Source organism: Nannobrachium achirus (genome assembly GCF_963921795.1).
Source record: "Nannobrachium achirus genome assembly, chromosome: 13".
Classification (NCBI taxonomy): domain Eukaryota; kingdom Metazoa; phylum Chordata; class Actinopteri; order Myctophiformes; family Myctophidae; genus Nannobrachium; species Nannobrachium achirus.
The window spans coordinates 17,792,018-17,812,719 of record NC_137833.1 but is presented as its reverse complement, the minus strand read 5'-3'; the positions used below and the strand labels follow the sequence as shown (position 1 = coordinate 17,812,719).

At 41.7% G+C, this 20,702-nt stretch overlaps 1 protein-coding gene across 1 annotated transcript in view; it reads left to right on the top strand.

Moving 5' to 3' along the window:
• Positions 1 to 15,153: 15,153 nt before the first annotated feature.
• The window catches only part of cfap46 (cilia and flagella associated protein 46), a gene marked incomplete at both ends in the record, with an annotated part of 97,491 nt that continues 91,942 nt past the window's right edge, over positions 15,154 to 20,702 (top strand). The window contains 2 exons of the mRNA XM_080740602.1: positions 15,154 to 15,202; positions 18,266 to 18,396. Of these exons, the coding sequence (XP_080596728.1) occupies positions 15,154 to 15,202; positions 18,266 to 18,396 (180 nt within the window). The remainder of the gene's footprint in view (positions 15,203 to 18,265; positions 18,397 to 20,702) is intronic.

Genomic DNA, 20,702 nt, shown 5'->3' with positions numbered 1-20,702 from the left:
TCACTTTGGCAGCGACCGGGCCAACGGCGACTGAGATTAGGTGCACACAAACTGCGAGGACACACGCACGGACGGACGGACACACGGACGGAGGGGAAAACATACTCTCCCCCATGCCTTCGGCTGGTGGAGACAACTAGGGAAACTGGGGAGATTGTAGGCCTTGGTTGAGGTCTGCACTACTCAATAAGCTAGCAGTATAAATGCTACAGTATACATACCAATCTTCCCATGTTGTTTATTACTTCCATGTGCTTATATAATAAGAAGCAGTATAATCTCACTGTGCAAACAGGATTGGTTCATTTAAGATTCAACATTAATTTACAATATCTTTATCCTGTCGCATAAAGATAAGGCACTCAACTTACCTTAAAGAACATGCACAATGCATGGAGCAAAGCTTGAATAAGCTTGAATGTAAAGCTTCTACAATTCAAGCGTTTTCAAAATGTCTTATCTCTATGGAAGGAAACCAATAATCTCTATATGCATGCTGAGAAGGATTGGGAACGATTCAGATAGTCCTGAGCACACAGCCAGGGTGCCATCAAATCCTATTCCCACACTGAATGATGTTTAAACAAATCAATGGCATCTGTCATCTACAATAAGACCAAGAGCAAGTGAGTTTATACCCTCATCAACCATCTGAACACATGCTCGTAGAGATAAGAGAGATCCTACGCCAGCAGTCCAACTCTGACAGCAGCACAACAGGCTCATTGCAAAGCTGAACTCAAACTGGGATACCAAATCATGTGCAGTCTATCCAGACTTCAGCAAAAAATAAACATGCTCAACTACCATTATTACACGAAAAAAGAAGTGGGGGAAAAAAGTCTGTGTGCTTAGCTGTGCTCATTTGAGCCAACATTTTAAATGACAGGTGAGGAGGTGGGGTATTTTTCATTAGGCAAAACAAATGCTTGCAAATATGCCAACAATATGATTCACACAAATAATTGCACCAATGCACCTCAGCACCATTGTCCATTATTATGGACAATTTAAATGGATCTACAAAAAGAGCAATTACAGTATATAAATGTTGTTGTGTGGCTATCTTGCTGTGGTGATCTTTAATGATTTCTAAGCAAGGGAAATGATTTATTACTGGAAAGGCATTGAAAAGGATGCTCCTCATATATAGTGCCTGCAATTAGCCCCAGGCCCACTGGGCAATCAATGGCAGTGGGGGTGTTACGGTTGTTGCTTTCATATGAGAAGAAGGCTGTGGTTGTCGAGGAAGTAATTATAACCAACTGAACTGCAGCCTTCAGAATCAGACATGAGAATTTGCTGAAGTGCAATCGCTGAAGGCACTAACACCTATTTGGAATTTCATGCGGACTTTAAAGTGAGTGGTCATGCTTATGCTAACTCATTAGTTGCTTAACATTGGTGTGTGTGTGTGTGTGTGTGTGTGTGTGTGTGTGTGTCTGTGTGTGTGTGTGTGTGTGTGTGTGTGTGTGTGTGTGTGTGTGTGTGTGTGTTTGAAAACACACAAGGAATTTGCCTCTCCTTCTATGATAATAATGAAAACTGGCAGATATAGTTTACTATATCAGCCGAGATCCGCGTAAATCTCTTTTCACCAGAGATTTACAGTAGATCAATATTAATGAGCCCATTAAAATATATGTGACCTTGATACTATACAGTACACAGTTCATTACACATTCAACAAGCTTGTACCCCAGTTCAACACCAAAGTAACATAACATCACAACATACTAAGCTATCAGTATGTTACCGATGGATGCTACCATAACTATGGAACATTGCCATACTGTCCATGGTTTGATGGTGGGAGACTTCTAGTCGAGTGCAATTGTACATTTGCCTATGGGGGCAATTAAAACACAATACAAAGAGTCCATAAGCAAAGGGCTTTAAGTCTTTCAGATTTTGCAAAGACAAGAAAAAGCTGTTTACCCACAAATAACACATGTTAGAGCTAATCCTCAAGACCTCAACCTGAGCAGTAGTTCCCAAACTTTTTAGTTTGGAAACTAAAAAAAGAGAAGAGAAAAGAGAAATGCCTGGTGTGGTTTAGGCCTTTAAACATGGAACCAGAAGTTGTGCTGCATGTATTAATTATTGATGGAAGAGAGTTGATCAATAATTGATTTGACCTTGTTGAGGTACTGTCTCAACAATGTTATTGCTGTTATTGCAGGGGTTTTCCAAGGCTGAAAGTTACCTCAGCAGGGATCCAAACTAACATAATTTATTCAATTCATTGCCTTTCAATTAATTGCGCATGGAATAGTGAGGGATTATCGCAAAACAAACTTCTAAGCTAACCTCTGTAGCTCCAGTCATTGACTACTGGAAGAAATGCCTTGCACGATCAATTTGTGAAACTTTGTCTGCTCCAACTAGTTTTATCCAGTCATTTAATGAACCAGAAGTTTGGCCTGTGGCCTGCTTGGTATCTCACACTGTTCTCTATGCTGAACACTATCCAGCCCCTGTAAACTAGACTGCTAAAAGGATTAGTGTGTCTTGTCGCCCCCTCATTACCACACTTTCTTTTTCAACAAACACCCTCATTAAAACTTCTAAGACTTCAAATCAAAATAAAATAATAATGAATAAAAATAGCTTACACATATTTTTGATTAATCTTCCATCATATCAATGCACTGCTAAATAATCCTTCTAATGTGTTGCACAACTGCAGCCTTTTGGGTTATCCCTCTATTCATCCCTCTATGGAAAATCCTGGCGTGATGATTTGAGCTTTGTTTATCTTTGTACTCCACCTTGGAGTAGATCAATTGTTGAGTTGATAAGATTGTGTCACATATGAGGCTGGGATGGTCTATGAAGATAACTCTCAATGCTACACGAGGAGCAGTCATTCGTGGTAATATTTAAATTTAATTTCAAAGAGACCATGAATTAAGAGTTTCTCTGAGAGAATGAAAAAAAAAATATATTGGCTACAGGAAAGTAAAACAAATCATGCCATAACATATAAATCTACATTTGATTCAATGATGGCAGTCAAATGTAGATTTATATACCTTTGTGTGTCCGTTTGCATGATATTACCAGGAAAACGTGTTCTGCTGCAATCATTAAGCCTTCTTATGCGTTGTTTGTGATGTCTTTTTGAAGATATGTTGTGTTAGCAGCAGGGCAGGAATTAGCCTAGGCCATGACCGCCGTTGCCCCTCAGATTGGCCTTGTGCCCATCAAACCAATGGCATGACCTGAGGCCACAGTGGCCTTAATGCCCCAGCTGACTGTAGCACTTTGTGCTCTGTCTCTTTCTTGTCAATATGTAGACAGTAGACACAAGTGTCTTTTGTTGAGATTCTGAAATCTTAACTCCCCAGAGTCCCCGTCTTTTAGTGACTTTGATTGGTGCAGGGCTGAGCATGGATCATATTGTAAATACCATCATTTATCTATTTGGACTAAAATCTTGTTTTATTTGATGGCCTTCCTGCCCTGGCATTTGGACTTTGTCCACTCCAACTCCAAAGGCCAAGTGGCCTTGCCCCTAATATGACAAAATGCCAGGCCTGGTTAGCAATACTCTGCTGTCAAAGAAAGTGCCTATTTGAAAGTCTCTACCATGTCCTGATTCCAGTTGACTACGGGAGGACAAAGGTGGAGTGAGCCCTTCTGAGCCCTCATAGGTAGAATAAAGGTGCGGTGTGACCGTACCCTAACAGAGTATTTCTACACTGCAGTACTTTTACTTAGGTAAATATTTGAGTACTTTTTCCATCACTGTAAAAAACACTGTCCTCCTTACATCAGGTAATCAGATTTTAAAGGTGAAAGAAATGACAGCTCTCCTGCGTTGGAGCAACCAAGGCCATGTATTCAGTATCTCTAGTATCGGTATAGGGAGCAGGTTGAGTCATGTACCTACCTGCATCTCATTTGTCTAGATGAGTAATACTATTGGTGGGAGGACAGCGCCTTATGTGATGGGCATGGCGTGTTCATTAAGGTGCTGGAAAAGTCTGGTGAGAACAGATTTAAATTGGAAAACTGCAGGCTACCCTCGCCTCAAGCCATCACACCCTGGTGCCAACCTCATTTTCAGTTATCGCTATCAGTGACAACAACATTGTCACTGTCTTCGTCACGGTGTCTCATATCAAAATAGCAGTATAAATTGTTCAAATCACCTGCGGAGGGCACATTGAGTGAGAAAAGGCCCTGTTGCTTCCTGTCTTCTCTGTCCATCTTAACATTATGCCCTTGTATCTCCATTCTTACTTGTCTCTTCCAGGCCGGTGTGGCCGAGACTATGTTTTTGCCCCTGTAAGAAAGAGAGACATTATACATTATCTCTGTAGTCATGTGATCAAGACGTCATATATCTGACACGTTTATTATATTTACAGTCCAATTGGTTATGATTGCTTCCAAAGTTTGTGTCCCAGCAATTGCTGGGAAACTTTGCACGCACATTCTCGCTAAGCCAAGGAAGAACCTCCATCCCAAATGTTTCAAATCTCCTTATTGTGGCTACACTACGTCTTGGCCTACAGTAGATGTCTTCAACCTTAGCCATTTTCCCCCCTGGATTCCTTTGATCATGACGCAACTTATAGGTCCTATTTGTGCCAATTATATTTTCTGCCATAGTGTGTTTTCTACAGTAGACTACTACTCCTACTGATTTTGTCTCACACTAATCGATACACTTTCTCTAGGGTCATATGATCATCAATATACGTTTGTTTTTTCAGATCCCTTTCCAAGTGGCTATGAAGTTTGCAGGCCCTGGTATAGGCAACCCGGCCTGGCGGAGACCTGTGCTCTGAGGAGCACACTTTTCTTGTTATGCATGTTATTCCCGATGATGCCTCCAAGCTAATTTCTTTAATGTTGAACTGCTTCCATATCTCCCTTAGTGAAGGTAGCCTTCCTCTCCTTGAGACATTATTTAATTTCTCTAGAGAGATGGTAATACATTAATATTTCCTATCAAACAAATGTGTAATGAGCACCTTACTGTGAGCAAACACATACACATACTGAACATTCACAGAATTAGAATTACCGTTACTCACAGAAGGTGAAGCAAGTGGGTGCAATTTGTTTTTGTGCAAGTTCCATAGTTTTTGTTATATCCAGAAATAGAAAGAAAATGACAGGGGACAGCGGGAGAAAGGGGAAAAACCAAATAAAATATATATACAGATACACATAGCATATCCATCCGGTACAGTACATGAGGTTAGACATAGGGTGCAAGCTGCAAAAAGAAGATGAGATGAATATGCAAAAAGTGTCAACATGTTGTCAGGTTCAACCACATAGTTCACACAGGTAATGTTCAGTCATGGTGCAATCGACATGGTCCACAATCCATAAAATATCTAAACCAAATTAATTGGGCCAATTGTGAGAAAGTCAATTCAGGCTTTTGCAAATCCCGCCCCATTCTGCCCTGTTACTATGATGGGACATTAACCCTGGGCAGATTGTTTTTATAGTGGCAGTGAATGGGATTTTTTTTTTTCATAGCCTCATTATTGCAATTTAAAGTACCAAAGGAAAAACATCTAGGTGATATTAATAAAAAGGGAAGACAAAGGTACAGTAGTTACATTGCAAAACAGGGGGTTTCCCCGAAAATATATGTTTTAATTTGTTTAATCCCAGTGGGACAGAATCACTATTGCAGATTATTTTATAGTGGAAGTGGATGGGATTTTTTTTTCCTTCATAGCCTCATTACAGCTATATAAAGTACCAAAAAAAACACATCTACGTGATATTAATAAAAAGGGAAGAAAAAGGTACAGTAATTACATAGCAAAACAGTAATTTTCCCCCGAAAATATATGTTTTAATTAGTTTAATCCTCTGGATCAGAGAGAGAATAGAAATCGCGCATTGCATCTTGGGTAGGAAGAGGAGAACTATAATCTGTTCTCCTCACATAATAGGCTGGCTTTTCGTAATTCTGCCCATTTAAAATATATGTACCCAAACGTAACAAGTTAGATCATTGATAAGGTCCATGTGAACTAGTCTGTTGAAGCTTATTCATTACAATGATCGCAAACGCTATGGTCGCGAGCGGCCTGGTCGTGCTCCGCAGTGCGGACAGCCGGTGAAAGACAGCTCCCACTTTCTCCGACTGCAGAACTCCACCCCCGCTTGCAAAAAGTGAATGTATTTTTCTGGTTGGCCAGTCAGGGAGTCTCAGGGACCAATCAGAAGGCTGACAAACGGTGAATTATATTGACCTTTCAAGATATTGTTGAAAACCTTTGATGTGAAATAAAATTCAACCATATAGGCTACTGTGTTTTATCTAGAATCAGGTTGAGTGAATTGGTGGAAAATTATTATTAGTAGGTCTATTAGATAAAGTAAGGGTTAGGAATGCACTGTTTAATTGAACTGCTGCAATTAAATCTTTGGTGGGTCTGGAATAGATTTTTTTCCTTTTTTTTTTTTTAAACACAGGCGGCATATGGCTATCATTCACTCTCACTTTGAGACAACTGTTGTTGTTTTTAAATGTGCTAGCCTATATAAAAGAAGTCACTTACATGACAGGTGGGAGAGTTGCAGGTGACATGACTGAGTGAAAGAAAATAACATTTCTCAGAGCAGGCTACACCAGTGGTCCTTGAAGGAGTTCCTGGGGGGTCCCCAGCTAAATGATAGTTAGGAACCAAATGGACCCTTATGGGTCTGTAACTCAGAGAGTGTACAAATGGGTCCATTTGGTTCCATGTGTACACTCTCAGAGTAAAATTACCATTGATTTTACAATATAAATTGGGGTCCCACTGTCCCAGAGATAGAAATAGGCTACCATTAAATCATGGGGGCCTGCATGTCAAACTGGGGGTCCTTGAAATTAAAATGGTTGAGAATCAAGTGATATAGCTGTAAAAATCGTCTCTTTTGGGGGTCCCTGGCATGTCTTTTCAAATGGGGGTCCGCGGGCTAATAAGTAGACCTATCTATTTGGGGGTCGTTGATATGAAAAAGTTTGAGAACCACTTGAGCTATAATTGTACCTTTGCGCTTACCGTCGTTGATAGTCCCCGTTCTGTTGCTTAGATACGATACCAAACAAACTAGCCTACAACATTATTGTGTCCTGTGTCCTGTCCTGTCCAAACCAATGGCATGACCTGAGGCCACAGTGGCCTTAATGCCCCAGCTGACTGTAGCACTTTGTGCTCTGTCTCTTTCTTGTCAATATGTAGACAGTAGACACAAGTGTCTTTTGTTGAGATTCTGAAATCTTAACTCCCCAGAGTCCCCGTCTTTTAGTGACTTTGATTGGTGCAGGGCTGAGCATGGATCATATTGTAAATACCATCATTTATCTATTTGGACTAAAATCTTGTTTTATTTGATGGCCTTCCTGCCCTGGCATTTGGACTTTGTCCACTCCAACTCCAAAGGCCAAGTGGCCTTGCCCCTAATATGACAAAATGCCAGGCCTGGTTAGCAATACTCTGCTGTCAAAGAAAGTGCCTATTTGAAAGTCTCTACCATGTCCTGATTCCAGTTGACTACGGGAGGACAAAGGTGGAGTGAGCCCTTCTGAGCCCTCATAGGTAGAATAAAGGTGCGGTGTGACCGTACCCTAACAGAGTATTTCTACACTGCAGTACTTTTACTTAGGTAAATATTTGAGTACTTTTTCCATCACTGTAAAAAACACTGTCCTCCTTACATCAGGTAATCAGATTTTAAAGGTGAAAGAAATGACAGCTCTCCTGCGTTGGAGCAACCAAGGCCATGTATTCAGTATCTCTAGTATCGGTATAGGGAGCAGGTTGAGTCATGTACCTACCTGCATCTCATTTGTCTAGATGAGTAATACTATTGGTGGGAGGACAGCGCCTTATGTGATGGGCATGGCGTGTTCATTAAGGTGCTGGAAAAGTCTGGTGAGAACAGATTTAAATTGGAAAACTGCAGGCTACCCTCGCCTCAAGCCATCACACCCTGGTGCCAACCTCATTTTCAGTTATCGCTATCAGTGACAACAACATTGTCACTGTCTTCGTCACGGTGTCTCATATCAAAATAGCAGTATAAATTGTTCAAATCACCTGCGGAGGGCACATTGAGTGAGAAAAGGCCCTGTTGCTTCCTGTCTTCTCTGTCCATCTTAACATTATGCCCTTGTATCTCCATTCTTACTTGTCTCTTCCAGGCCGGTGTGGCCGAGACTATGTTTTTGCCCCTGTAAGAAAGAGAGACATTATACATTATCTCTGTAGTCATGTGATCAAGACGTCATATATCTGACACGTTTATTATATTTACAGTCCAATTGGTTATGATTGCTTCCAAAGTTTGTGTCCCAGCAATTGCTGGGAAACTTTGCACGCACATTCTCGCTAAGCCAAGGAAGAACCTCCATCCCAAATGTTTCAAATCTCCTTATTGTGGCTACACTACGTCTTGGCCTACAGTAGATGTCTTCAACCTTAGCCATTTTCCCCCCTGGATTCCTTTGATCATGACGCAACTTATAGGTCCTATTTGTGCCAATTATATTTTCTGCCATAGTGTGTTTTCTACAGTAGACTACTACTCCTACTGATTTTGTCTCACACTAATCGATACACTTTCTCTAGGGTCATATGATCATCAATATACGTTTGTTTTTTCAGATCCCTTTCCAAGTGGCTATGAAGTTTGCAGGCCCTGGTATAGGCAACCCGGCCTGGCGGAGACCTGTGCTCTGAGGAGCACACTTTTCTTGTTATGCATGTTATTCCCGATGATGCCTCCAAGCTAATTTCTTTAATGTTGAACTGCTTCCATATCTCCCTTAGTGAAGGTAGCCTTCCTCTCCTTGAGACATTATTTAATTTCTCTAGAGAGATGGTAATACATTAATATTTCCTATCAAACAAATGTGTAATGAGCACCTTACTGTGAGCAAACACATACACATACTGAACATTCACAGAATTAGAATTACCGTTACTCACAGAAGGTGAAGCAAGTGGGTGCAATTTGTTTTTGTGCAAGTTCCATAGTTTTTGTTATATCCAGAAATAGAAAGAAAATGACAGGGGACAGCGGGAGAAAGGGGAAAAACCAAATAAAATATATATACAGATACACATAGCATATCCATCCGGTACAGTACATGAGGTTAGACATAGGGTGCAAGCTGCAAAAAGAAGATGAGATGAATATGCAAAAAGTGTCAACATGTTGTCAGGTTCAACCACATAGTTCACACAGGTAATGTTCAGTCATGGTGCAATCGACATGGTCCACAATCCATAAAATATCTAAACCAAATTAATTGGGCCAATTGTGAGAAAGTCAATTCAGGCTTTTGCAAATCCCGCCCCATTCTGCCCTGTTACTATGATGGGACATTAACCCTGGGCAGATTGTTTTTATAGTGGCAGTGAATGGGATTTTTTTTTTTCATAGCCTCATTATTGCAATTTAAAGTACCAAAGGAAAAACATCTAGGTGATATTAATAAAAAGGGAAGACAAAGGTACAGTAGTTACATTGCAAAACAGGGGGTTTCCCCGAAAATATATGTTTTAATTTGTTTAATCCCAGTGGGACAGAATCACTATTGCAGATTATTTTATAGTGGAAGTGGATGGGATTTTTTTTTCCTTCATAGCCTCATTACAGCTATATAAAGTACCAAAAAAAACACATCTACGTGATATTAATAAAAAGGGAAGAAAAAGGTACAGTAATTACATAGCAAAACAGTAATTTTCCCCCGAAAATATATGTTTTAATTAGTTTAATCCTCTGGATCAGAGAGAGAATAGAAATCGCGCATTGCATCTTGGGTAGGAAGAGGAGAACTATAATCTGTTCTCCTCACATAATAGGCTGGCTTTTCGTAATTCTGCCCATTTAAAATATATGTACCCAAACGTAACAAGTTAGATCATTGATAAGGTCCATGTGAACTAGTCTGTTGAAGCTTATTCATTACAATGATCGCAAACGCTATGGTCGCGAGCGGCCTGGTCGTGCTCCGCAGTGCGGACAGCCGGTGAAAGACAGCTCCCACTTTCTCCGACTGCAGAACTCCACCCCCGCTTGCAAAAAGTGAATGTATTTTTCTGGTTGGCCAGTCAGGGAGTCTCAGGGACCAATCAGAAGGCTGACAAACGGTGAATTATATTGACCTTTCAAGATATTGTTGAAAACCTTTGATGTGAAATAAAATTCAACCATATAGGCTACTGTGTTTTATCTAGAATCAGGTTGAGTGAATTGGTGGAAAATTATTATTAGTAGGTCTATTAGATAAAGTAAGGGTTAGGAATGCACTGTTTAATTGAACTGCTGCAATTAAATCTTTGGTGGGTCTGGAATAGATTTTTTTCCTTTTTTTTTTTTTAAACACAGGCGGCATATGGCTATCATTCACTCTCACTTTGAGACAACTGTTGTTGTTTTTAAATGTGCTAGCCTATATAAAAGAAGTCACTTACATGACAGGTGGGAGAGTTGCAGGTGACATGACTGAGTGAAAGAAAATAACATTTCTCAGAGCAGGCTACACCAGTGGTCCTTGAAGGAGTTCCTGGGGGGTCCCCAGCTAAATGATAGTTAGGAACCAAATGGACCCTTATGGGTCTGTAACTCAGAGAGTGTACAAATGGGTCCATTTGGTTCCATGTGTACACTCTCAGAGTAAAATTACCATTGATTTTACAATATAAATTGGGGTCCCACTGTCCCAGAGATAGAAATAGGCTACCATTAAATCATGGGGGCCTGCATGTCAAACTGGGGGTCCTTGAAATTAAAATGGTTGAGAATCAAGTGATATAGCTGTAAAAATCGTCTCTTTTGGGGGTCCCTGGCATGTCTTTTCAAATGGGGGTCCGCGGGCTAATAAGTAGACCTATCTATTTGGGGGTCGTTGATATGAAAAAGTTTGAGAACCACTTGAGCTATAATTGTACCTTTGCGCTTACCGTCGTTGATAGTCCCCGTTCTGTTGCTTAGATACGATACCAAACAAACTAGCCTACAACATTATTGTGTCCTGTGTCCTGTCCTGTCCAAACCAATGGCATGACCTGAGGCCACAGTGGCCTTAATGCCCCAGCTGACTGTAGCACTTTGTGCTCTGTCTCTTTCTTGTCAATATGTAGACAGTAGACACAAGTGTCTTTTGTTGAGATTCTGAAATCTTAACTCCCCAGAGTCCCCGTCTTTTAGTGACTTTGATTGGTGCAGGGCTGAGCATGGATCATATTGTAAATACCATCATTTATCTATTTGGACTAAAATCTTGTTTTATTTGATGGCCTTCCTGCCCTGGCATTTGGACTTTGTCCACTCCAACTCCAAAGGCCAAGTGGCCTTGCCCCTAATATGACAAAATGCCAGGCCTGGTTAGCAATACTCTGCTGTCAAAGAAAGTGCCTATTTGAAAGTCTCTACCATGTCCTGATTCCAGTTGACTACGGGAGGACAAAGGTGGAGTGAGCCCTTCTGAGCCCTCATAGGTAGAATAAAGGTGCGGTGTGACCGTACCCTAACAGAGTATTTCTACACTGCAGTACTTTTACTTAGGTAAATATTTGAGTACTTTTTCCATCACTGTAAAAAACACTGTCCTCCTTACATCAGGTAATCAGATTTTAAAGGTGAAAGAAATGACAGCTCTCCTGCGTTGGAGCAACCAAGGCCATGTATTCAGTATCTCTAGTATCGGTATAGGGAGCAGGTTGAGTCATGTACCTACCTGCATCTCATTTGTCTAGATGAGTAATACTATTGGTGGGAGGACAGCGCCTTATGTGATGGGCATGGCGTGTTCATTAAGGTGCTGGAAAAGTCTGGTGAGAACAGATTTAAATTGGAAAACTGCAGGCTACCCTCGCCTCAAGCCATCACACCCTGGTGCCAACCTCATTTTCAGTTATCGCTATCAGTGACAACAACATTGTCACTGTCTTCGTCACGGTGTCTCATATCAAAATAGCAGTATAAATTGTTCAAATCACCTGCGGAGGGCACATTGAGTGAGAAAAGGCCCTGTTGCTTCCTGTCTTCTCTGTCCATCTTAACATTATGCCCTTGTATCTCCATTCTTACTTGTCTCTTCCAGGCCGGTGTGGCCGAGACTATGTTTTTGCCCCTGTAAGAAAGAGAGACATTATACATTATCTCTGTAGTCATGTGATCAAGACGTCATATATCTGACACGTTTATTATATTTACAGTCCAATTGGTTATGATTGCTTCCAAAGTTTGTGTCCCAGCAATTGCTGGGAAACTTTGCACGCACATTCTCGCTAAGCCAAGGAAGAACCTCCATCCCAAATGTTTCAAATCTCCTTATTGTGGCTACACTACGTCTTGGCCTACAGTAGATGTCTTCAACCTTAGCCATTTTCCCCCCTGGATTCCTTTGATCATGACGCAACTTATAGGTCCTATTTGTGCCAATTATATTTTCTGCCATAGTGTGTTTTCTACAGTAGACTACTACTCCTACTGATTTTGTCTCACACTAATCGATACACTTTCTCTAGGGTCATATGATCATCAATATACGTTTGTTTTTTCAGATCCCTTTCCAAGTGGCTATGAAGTTTGCAGGCCCTGGTATAGGCAACCCGGCCTGGCGGAGACCTGTGCTCTGAGGAGCACACTTTTCTTGTTATGCATGTTATTCCCGATGATGCCTCCAAGCTAATTTCTTTAATGTTGAACTGCTTCCATATCTCCCTTAGTGAAGGTAGCCTTCCTCTCCTTGAGACATTATTTAATTTCTCTAGAGAGATGGTAATACATTAATATTTCCTATCAAACAAATGTGTAATGAGCACCTTACTGTGAGCAAACACATACACATACTGAACATTCACAGAATTAGAATTACCGTTACTCACAGAAGGTGAAGCAAGTGGGTGCAATTTGTTTTTGTGCAAGTTCCATAGTTTTTGTTATATCCAGAAATAGAAAGAAAATGACAGGGGACAGCGGGAGAAAGGGGAAAAACCAAATAAAATATATATACAGATACACATAGCATATCCATCCGGTACAGTACATGAGGTTAGACATAGGGTGCAAGCTGCAAAAAGAAGATGAGATGAATATGCAAAAAGTGTCAACATGTTGTCAGGTTCAACCACATAGTTCACACAGGTAATGTTCAGTCATGGTGCAATCGACATGGTCCACAATCCATAAAATATCTAAACCAAATTAATTGGGCCAATTGTGAGAAAGTCAATTCAGGCTTTTGCAAATCCCGCCCCATTCTGCCCTGTTACTATGATGGGACATTAACCCTGGGCAGATTGTTTTTATAGTGGCAGTGAATGGGATTTTTTTTTTTCATAGCCTCATTATTGCAATTTAAAGTACCAAAGGAAAAACATCTAGGTGATATTAATAAAAAGGGAAGACAAAGGTACAGTAGTTACATTGCAAAACAGGGGGTTTCCCCGAAAATATATGTTTTAATTTGTTTAATCCCAGTGGGACAGAATCACTATTGCAGATTATTTTATAGTGGAAGTGGATGGGATTTTTTTTTCCTTCATAGCCTCATTACAGCTATATAAAGTACCAAAAAAAACACATCTACGTGATATTAATAAAAAGGGAAGAAAAAGGTACAGTAATTACATAGCAAAACAGTAATTTTCCCCCGAAAATATATGTTTTAATTAGTTTAATCCTCTGGATCAGAGAGAGAATAGAAATCGCGCATTGCATCTTGGGTAGGAAGAGGAGAACTATAATCTGTTCTCCTCACATAATAGGCTGGCTTTTCGTAATTCTGCCCATTTAAAATATATGTACCCAAACGTAACAAGTTAGATCATTGATAAGGTCCATGTGAACTAGTCTGTTGAAGCTTATTCATTACAATGATCGCAAACGCTATGGTCGCGAGCGGCCTGGTCGTGCTCCGCAGTGCGGACAGCCGGTGAAAGACAGCTCCCACTTTCTCCGACTGCAGAACTCCACCCCCGCTTGCAAAAAGTGAATGTATTTTTCTGGTTGGCCAGTCAGGGAGTCTCAGGGACCAATCAGAAGGCTGACAAACGGTGAATTATATTGACCTTTCAAGATATTGTTGAAAACCTTTGATGTGAAATAAAATTCAACCATATAGGCTACTGTGTTTTATCTAGAATCAGGTTGAGTGAATTGGTGGAAAATTATTATTAGTAGGTCTATTAGATAAAGTAAGGGTTAGGAATGCACTGTTTAATTGAACTGCTGCAATTAAATCTTTGGTGGGTCTGGAATAGATTTTTTTCCTTTTTTTTTTTTTAAACACAGGCGGCATATGGCTATCATTCACTCTCACTTTGAGACAACTGTTGTTGTTTTTAAATGTGCTAGCCTATATAAAAGAAGTCACTTACATGACAGGTGGGAGAGTTGCAGGTGACATGACTGAGTGAAAGAAAATAACATTTCTCAGAGCAGGCTACACCAGTGGTCCTTGAAGGAGTTCCTGGGGGGTCCCCAGCTAAATGATAGTTAGGAACCAAATGGACCCTTATGGGTCTGTAACTCAGAGAGTGTACAAATGGGTCCATTTGGTTCCATGTGTACACTCTCAGAGTAAAATTACCATTGATTTTACAATATAAATTGGGGTCCCACTGTCCCAGAGATAGAAATAGGCTACCATTAAATCATGGGGGCCTGCATGTCAAACTGGGGGTCCTTGAAATTAAAATGGTTGAGAATCAAGTGATATAGCTGTAAAAATCGTCTCTTTTGGGGGTCCCTGGCATGTCTTTTCAAATGGGGGTCCGCGGGCTAATAAGTAGACCTATCTATTTGGGGGTCGTTGATATGAAAAAGTTTGAGAACCACTTGAGCTATAATTGTACCTTTGCGCTTACCGTCGTTGATAGTCCCCGTTCTGTTGCTTAGATACGATACCAAACAAACTAGCCTACAACATTATTGTGTCCTGTGTCCTGTCCTGAGATGGTTTTGTCGAGGAAGAGAGGGACTATTTAGCATAGGAGTAATGTATTGTTATTTCCAGCTACCGATGTAAAGGATTCCCATGCTTGCTAGAATACGACACGAAGCCTACAAAAAACGTTTTGTTGCCACAATAAAGGCAGCAGCCTACAGCTGCTAACGAGCCATCAGTGCACCACCATAGCCACCTGGCTGTCAGTCCCAGCCGACATGGACCTTATTATTCGCCAGTACCTGACCAAGGCTAAAGAACACAACGGTATTATTATGCATGCAACTTTATAGCACGTGTATACTTGACACTATCAGTGGTGTAAAGCACCGTTTCTCAAACGTTTAAATGTCAAGCTTTCCCCCTTAACTCTGACAGTGTACAAATGAAACCAAATGGACCGAAAGGGTTCATTTGGTTCCATTTGTACACGGAATCCACTTTGAGAAACACTGGTGTAAAAGTAGGCTAAGTACATTTACTCAAGTAGGCCTACTGTCTACTGTACTTAAGTGCAGTTTTGAGGTATTTGTAGGCATATACTTTTATTACTTTACTTGAGTAGCTATTTCCAATTTCCAGTACTTTTACTTCTACTCCATTACATCTCGGATCCAAATATTGTATTATTAGCCTACTCCACTATATTTATTTGGTTACTAATTTGTACATTTGAATTACAAAACATACATTAACCACTTCAGCCCTTATACAGAAGCCTACATTTCGCCAATTTGAAAATAGCAGATCTACAAGCTCACAAGGAGTCTACGCATTGTGAACTTGTAGATCTGTTATTTTCAAAAGACGTTTGCAAAAACAGATAAAAGCCATTTTGGGAAAAAATGAGATGACTATTGTAAATAACAGTTAAGTTAGAGTTTTATTAGAATATAAAATCAATTTTGTTGTTAAGGCAGATATATCCCATTCTAAACGCCCTCAAAGATCAGGTTTTGTAGCAAAAACAGACAAGTGACATAGCTCTTTGTTTGCAGAAACAGATAAATCCATTGGGCAGCGTGTTTAGACCATGTGATCCAAGATGGTGCCCCATTATGCACCAAACTTGTCTCAAACATTGTTCAGGGGTCTGCCATGAGGATAGTCAAACCAGGGGCCATGTGTGGCCCCCAGGGACCATGTGTGGCCCCCAGGTGCCTCTGGGTGCCACATGCACACTGTTGCCCCGTTTTGCACCAAACTTCTCTCAAAGACTGTTCCAGGGGTCTGCCATGAAGATAGTCACACCAGGGGCCATGTGTGGCTCCCAGGGGCCATGTGTGGCCCCCAGGGGCCTCTGGGTGCCATAGGCGCACTGTTGCCCCATTATGCACACTGTTGCCACCATTATGCACCAAAAGTGTCTCAAACACTGTTCAAGGGTCTGCCATGAGGAAAGTCACACCAGGGGCCATGTGTGGCTCCCAGGGGCCATGTGTGGCCCCCAGGGGCCTCTGGGTGCCATAGGCACACTTTTGCCCCATTATACACCAAACTTGTCTCAAACACTTTTCCAGGGGTCTGCCATGAAGATAGTCACACCAGGGGCCATGTGTGGCTCCCAGGGGCCATGTGTGGCCCCCAGGGGCCTCTGGGTGCCATAGGCGCACTATTGCCCCATTATGTGCACTGTTGCCCCATTATGCACCAAATGTGTCTCAAACACTGTTCAGGGGTCTGCCATGAGGAAAGTCACACCAGGGGCCATGTGTGGCTCCCAGGGGCCATGTGTGGCCCCCAGGGGCCTCTGGGTGCCATAGGCGCACTGTTGCCCCATTATGCACACTGTTGCCCCATTATGCACCAAAAGTGTCTCAAACACTGTTCAGGGGTCTGCCATGAGGAAAGTCACACCAGGGGCCATGTGTTGCTCCCAGGGGCCTCTGGGTGCCATAGGCACACTGTTGCCCCATTATGCACCAAACTTGTCTCAAACACTGTTCCAGGGGTCTGCCATGAAGATAGTCTTGCCAGGGGCCATGTGTGGCTCCCAGGGGCCATGTGTGGCCCCCAGGGGCCTCTGGGTGCCATAGACGCACTGTTGCCCCATTATGCACCAACATTTTCTCAAACAATGTTCAGGGGTCTACCATGTGGCCCCATGTGACGTGTGGCTCCCAGTGGCCCCTGATATACAGGGGCCCCTGATGAGGCCTGTGAGGTGGCCCCTGGTGTGACTATTGTCATTGTAGACCCATGGACAGTGTTTGTGCCATATTTGGTGCAGATCAGAGCAGCAGTGCGCCTTTGGCACCTGGGGACCCCAAGGGCCACTGATATGGCACACTGGGGCCCCTGGTTTAGCCCTTTGTGTGACTGTTGTCATGGCAGACCCTTAAACAGTGTTCATGCTAAGTTTGAAGCAGATTGGAGCAATGGTGTGCCTTTGGCACCCCGGGGCCCCCGGGGGCCCCTGATATGGTACACTGGGGCCCCTGGTTTAGCCCTTTGTGTGACTATTGCCATGGCAGACCCTTAAACAGTGTTCATGCTAAGTTTGATGCAGATTGGAGCAATGGTGTGCCTTTGGCACCCTGGGACCCCCGGGGGCCCTTGATATGGTACACTATGGCCCCTGGTGTGGCCTGTGAGGTGGCCCCTGGTGTGACTATTGTCATGGTAGACCCCTGAACAGTGGTTGTGCCAGGTTTGGTGCAGATTGGAGCAACGGTGCACCTTTAGCACCCCAGGGGCCCCTGAGTTGTCCCCTATTGTGCCCCCTGGTGGCTACATGTGGCCCCTATAAAAGTACAGACTACTTAAGTATGTTGTCAAAACTTTGTTTTTGATCTCCTGTAAAACTCTGGAAATCCTTTTTGCGTCCTCGATATGGCCAAATTCAATGGTGAAACATCAATTGTGGAGTTATCTGTTTTTGATAAAAAACGACTGTTGGAGTTATCTGTTTTTGCCAAAAAAATAAGTTTAAATTAAAAGAAAAACTATTTTCTAATAAAGTTACATTTTTTATGATACATCTATTTTGTTAAGTCATTTTTACTTAGTCAAATCCACCCAACTTCAGTTTGATTGATATTACTTTGAGTGCACAATAAAAAAACTGGATTTGTGAACATTTATAAAAACGGAGTTATCTGTTTTTGCAAATGAACTCTTCAATTTGAAAACTTGAAATGGGACGATGAGTACTTTTACTTTTGGTACTTTAAGTACATTTTCATGCCAATACGTTTGTACTTTTACTCAAGTAAATTTTGAATTCTGGACTTTTACAGTTGTAACAGAGTATTTATATATTGCAGTATTGTTACTTTTCCTTTTAGATCTTTTCCTTGTGTGACTTTTGTTACTCACTTTTCTTCTCAGACCCTGGAGGTGTTCAAGCAGCGTACCGCCTGATCAGAGACGCAGCTGCAGGAGGAGATGGAACGACCAAACAAACAGCGTGCTGCTTCTCCCCAGAGCTGTGCGTTCTGTGTGCAGAGGAGGCTCTGCAGGTGAGAGGCAGGGGTGTCACAAGGGGGGGGAGGGGGGAGCCTTAATTATTTTATACTTTTAGCTATTGAAAAATAGCAGATACAGATCTGCTATTTTTGAAAAGTCGTGATAAAGTGTGCAAATCTTTGAATATGTATTTTTTAAGCGAACATTTGGAACTAAAATTTTGCTTCTGGGGGTCCCTGGAACTAAACATTTTGAGTTGGGGGTCCGTGGCCAAATACAGATAATTTTGGGGGTCCTTCACATGAAAAGGTTTGAGCACCACTGACATGAAAACATGTTGTATATCATGCTTGTATATAAAGCACAACATAATGCAGAATAATGCGTTCCCAGTCTAAATGGGTTAACCCCCCCCCCCACCTATGAAGAACATTCATGGGGGGCCCACAGTGAATCCTTGTACCCAGGGCCCAGAATTTGGTGCGACACCCCTGGAGAGAGAGGCCATTGTTGGGCTCTTTGCAGTGATGGAAAAAGTACTCAAATTCTTTACTTGAGTAAGAGTGCCAATACTGCAATGTAGTCTGGAATTCAAATTTGACTTGAGTAAAAGTACAAAAGTATTGGTATCAAAATTGACTTAAAGTACCAAAAGTAAGTACTGATAAGTAAGAATGTCCCTTTTCATTTTTGGGTGGGGGGAGGATTTTATGCCTTTATTGATAGGACAGTAGACTGACAGGAAATGGGGGGAGAGATGGGGAGTGACACGCGGCAAGGGTCGTGCGGATCAGGAATCGAACCGGCGATGCCGTCAGGCATCCATGCCTAAGCCAATGCCTAAGTGGTATGCCCCCCCCCCCCCCCCTTCAAGTTTTTAAATGTATAAAAATATTTTGAAAATAGCAGATCTACAAGCTCACAATGCGTCACATCGCAACACATTGTGACGCATTGTGAGCTTGTATGTAAATCATCTTGTAGATCTTGTAGATGGCATTTTACCATATTTTACCGTAACAATACCATAGGCCTGCATTGCAAAGTCAATAAGAAATGCCCTACCCACAAAGAAATCCCCAGAATTAAAGGTTGAGATGATGACACATTGATGTCCTGCCTGGAACCTGAAACTGTTTTGTTGTGTAGGCAGGGAGAATGTTGCCCTTGATGTGAATCATTCCTGGGGGCGGGCTGTGGTAAGACATGGTGTTTCAAACAGCCTCCTGACTTGAAATAAGCATCTGACTTTAGAAACAAAAGGAAGGCCAATCCTTCCTTGAAGTGTAGTGAAAACTTGCTACCGTACACAGCGCTTTGACCAGAAGGAATGTAAATTAATAAGCGTGTGACCCTGCAGACATCACTGACCAAAGACACGAGTCATCCTGCTAATTGGATAGATCTACAGTAGGCAGTGCCTGACAGTGATAGCATTACATGACCTCTTTAGCATACAGAGTTGGGTAATATTCTTGAACTGAATGGCAGAACTGTATTTCTTGGGTTTCTTTGGTGTTATTTTTCCATTTTCAGGTTTTGATTAGCTGTTGTGAGCTGTGTGAACATATTTCTATAATTAACATACATAGCTGATATTCGGGAAATAAAGACTGCTGGATAGGGAATATACAGTACATGTAGTGTATCATCATAGATCACGGCAGTTGTGGTTGCCGCTCTGAGAAGTCGGTCTATAGGGGACAGTGGTGAGTAGAATAGACATGACTAGACTTGGTTGACATTTGCATTAAAAATCTGTGCAATCCAATGAAATGAAATACTTGTGCTCAGCTACTATCTATTTTTTTTAACAAAACAAACAGCATACAATAACATAAAAAAAACTAAAGCCTATAATCATGATTCTGCAGCAATACTGTTATAAAGTGCTGGATACTTCATTATTAATGAGCATTGAGTTAAGGATATAGACATTATTGTCAGTTGCTCAGTCTAACGGCCTGGGGGTAAAAACTCTATCAACGTGCAGTGTGACAGACAGTGTACTGCCCGATGGGAGTATTATGAAAAGGTGACGAGGGTGATTGTTGTCCTTAATTGCACCCTGTGTTCTCTTCCTGCAGTGGGTGCCAGTGGTATAGAATAGATTTTCTCATCCAGTATGATTCTTGAGGCCTGTTTAACGAGCCTCCTCCAATCAAATACGTTGCCAGTCCATGCTGTTAAGCCTCCCGAGATGCTTCCAATAGTGTATGAATAGAATTAGTCTCTGTGGCCATACCAAACCTTTTATGCAAATATTTTGAGTAAAATTTTGTTTTCATGGGAGAAGGCTAACCAGAAAAATGAAAGCAAATCAGACATGCATTAAAGGACTTCCAAACAAATTTGGGTA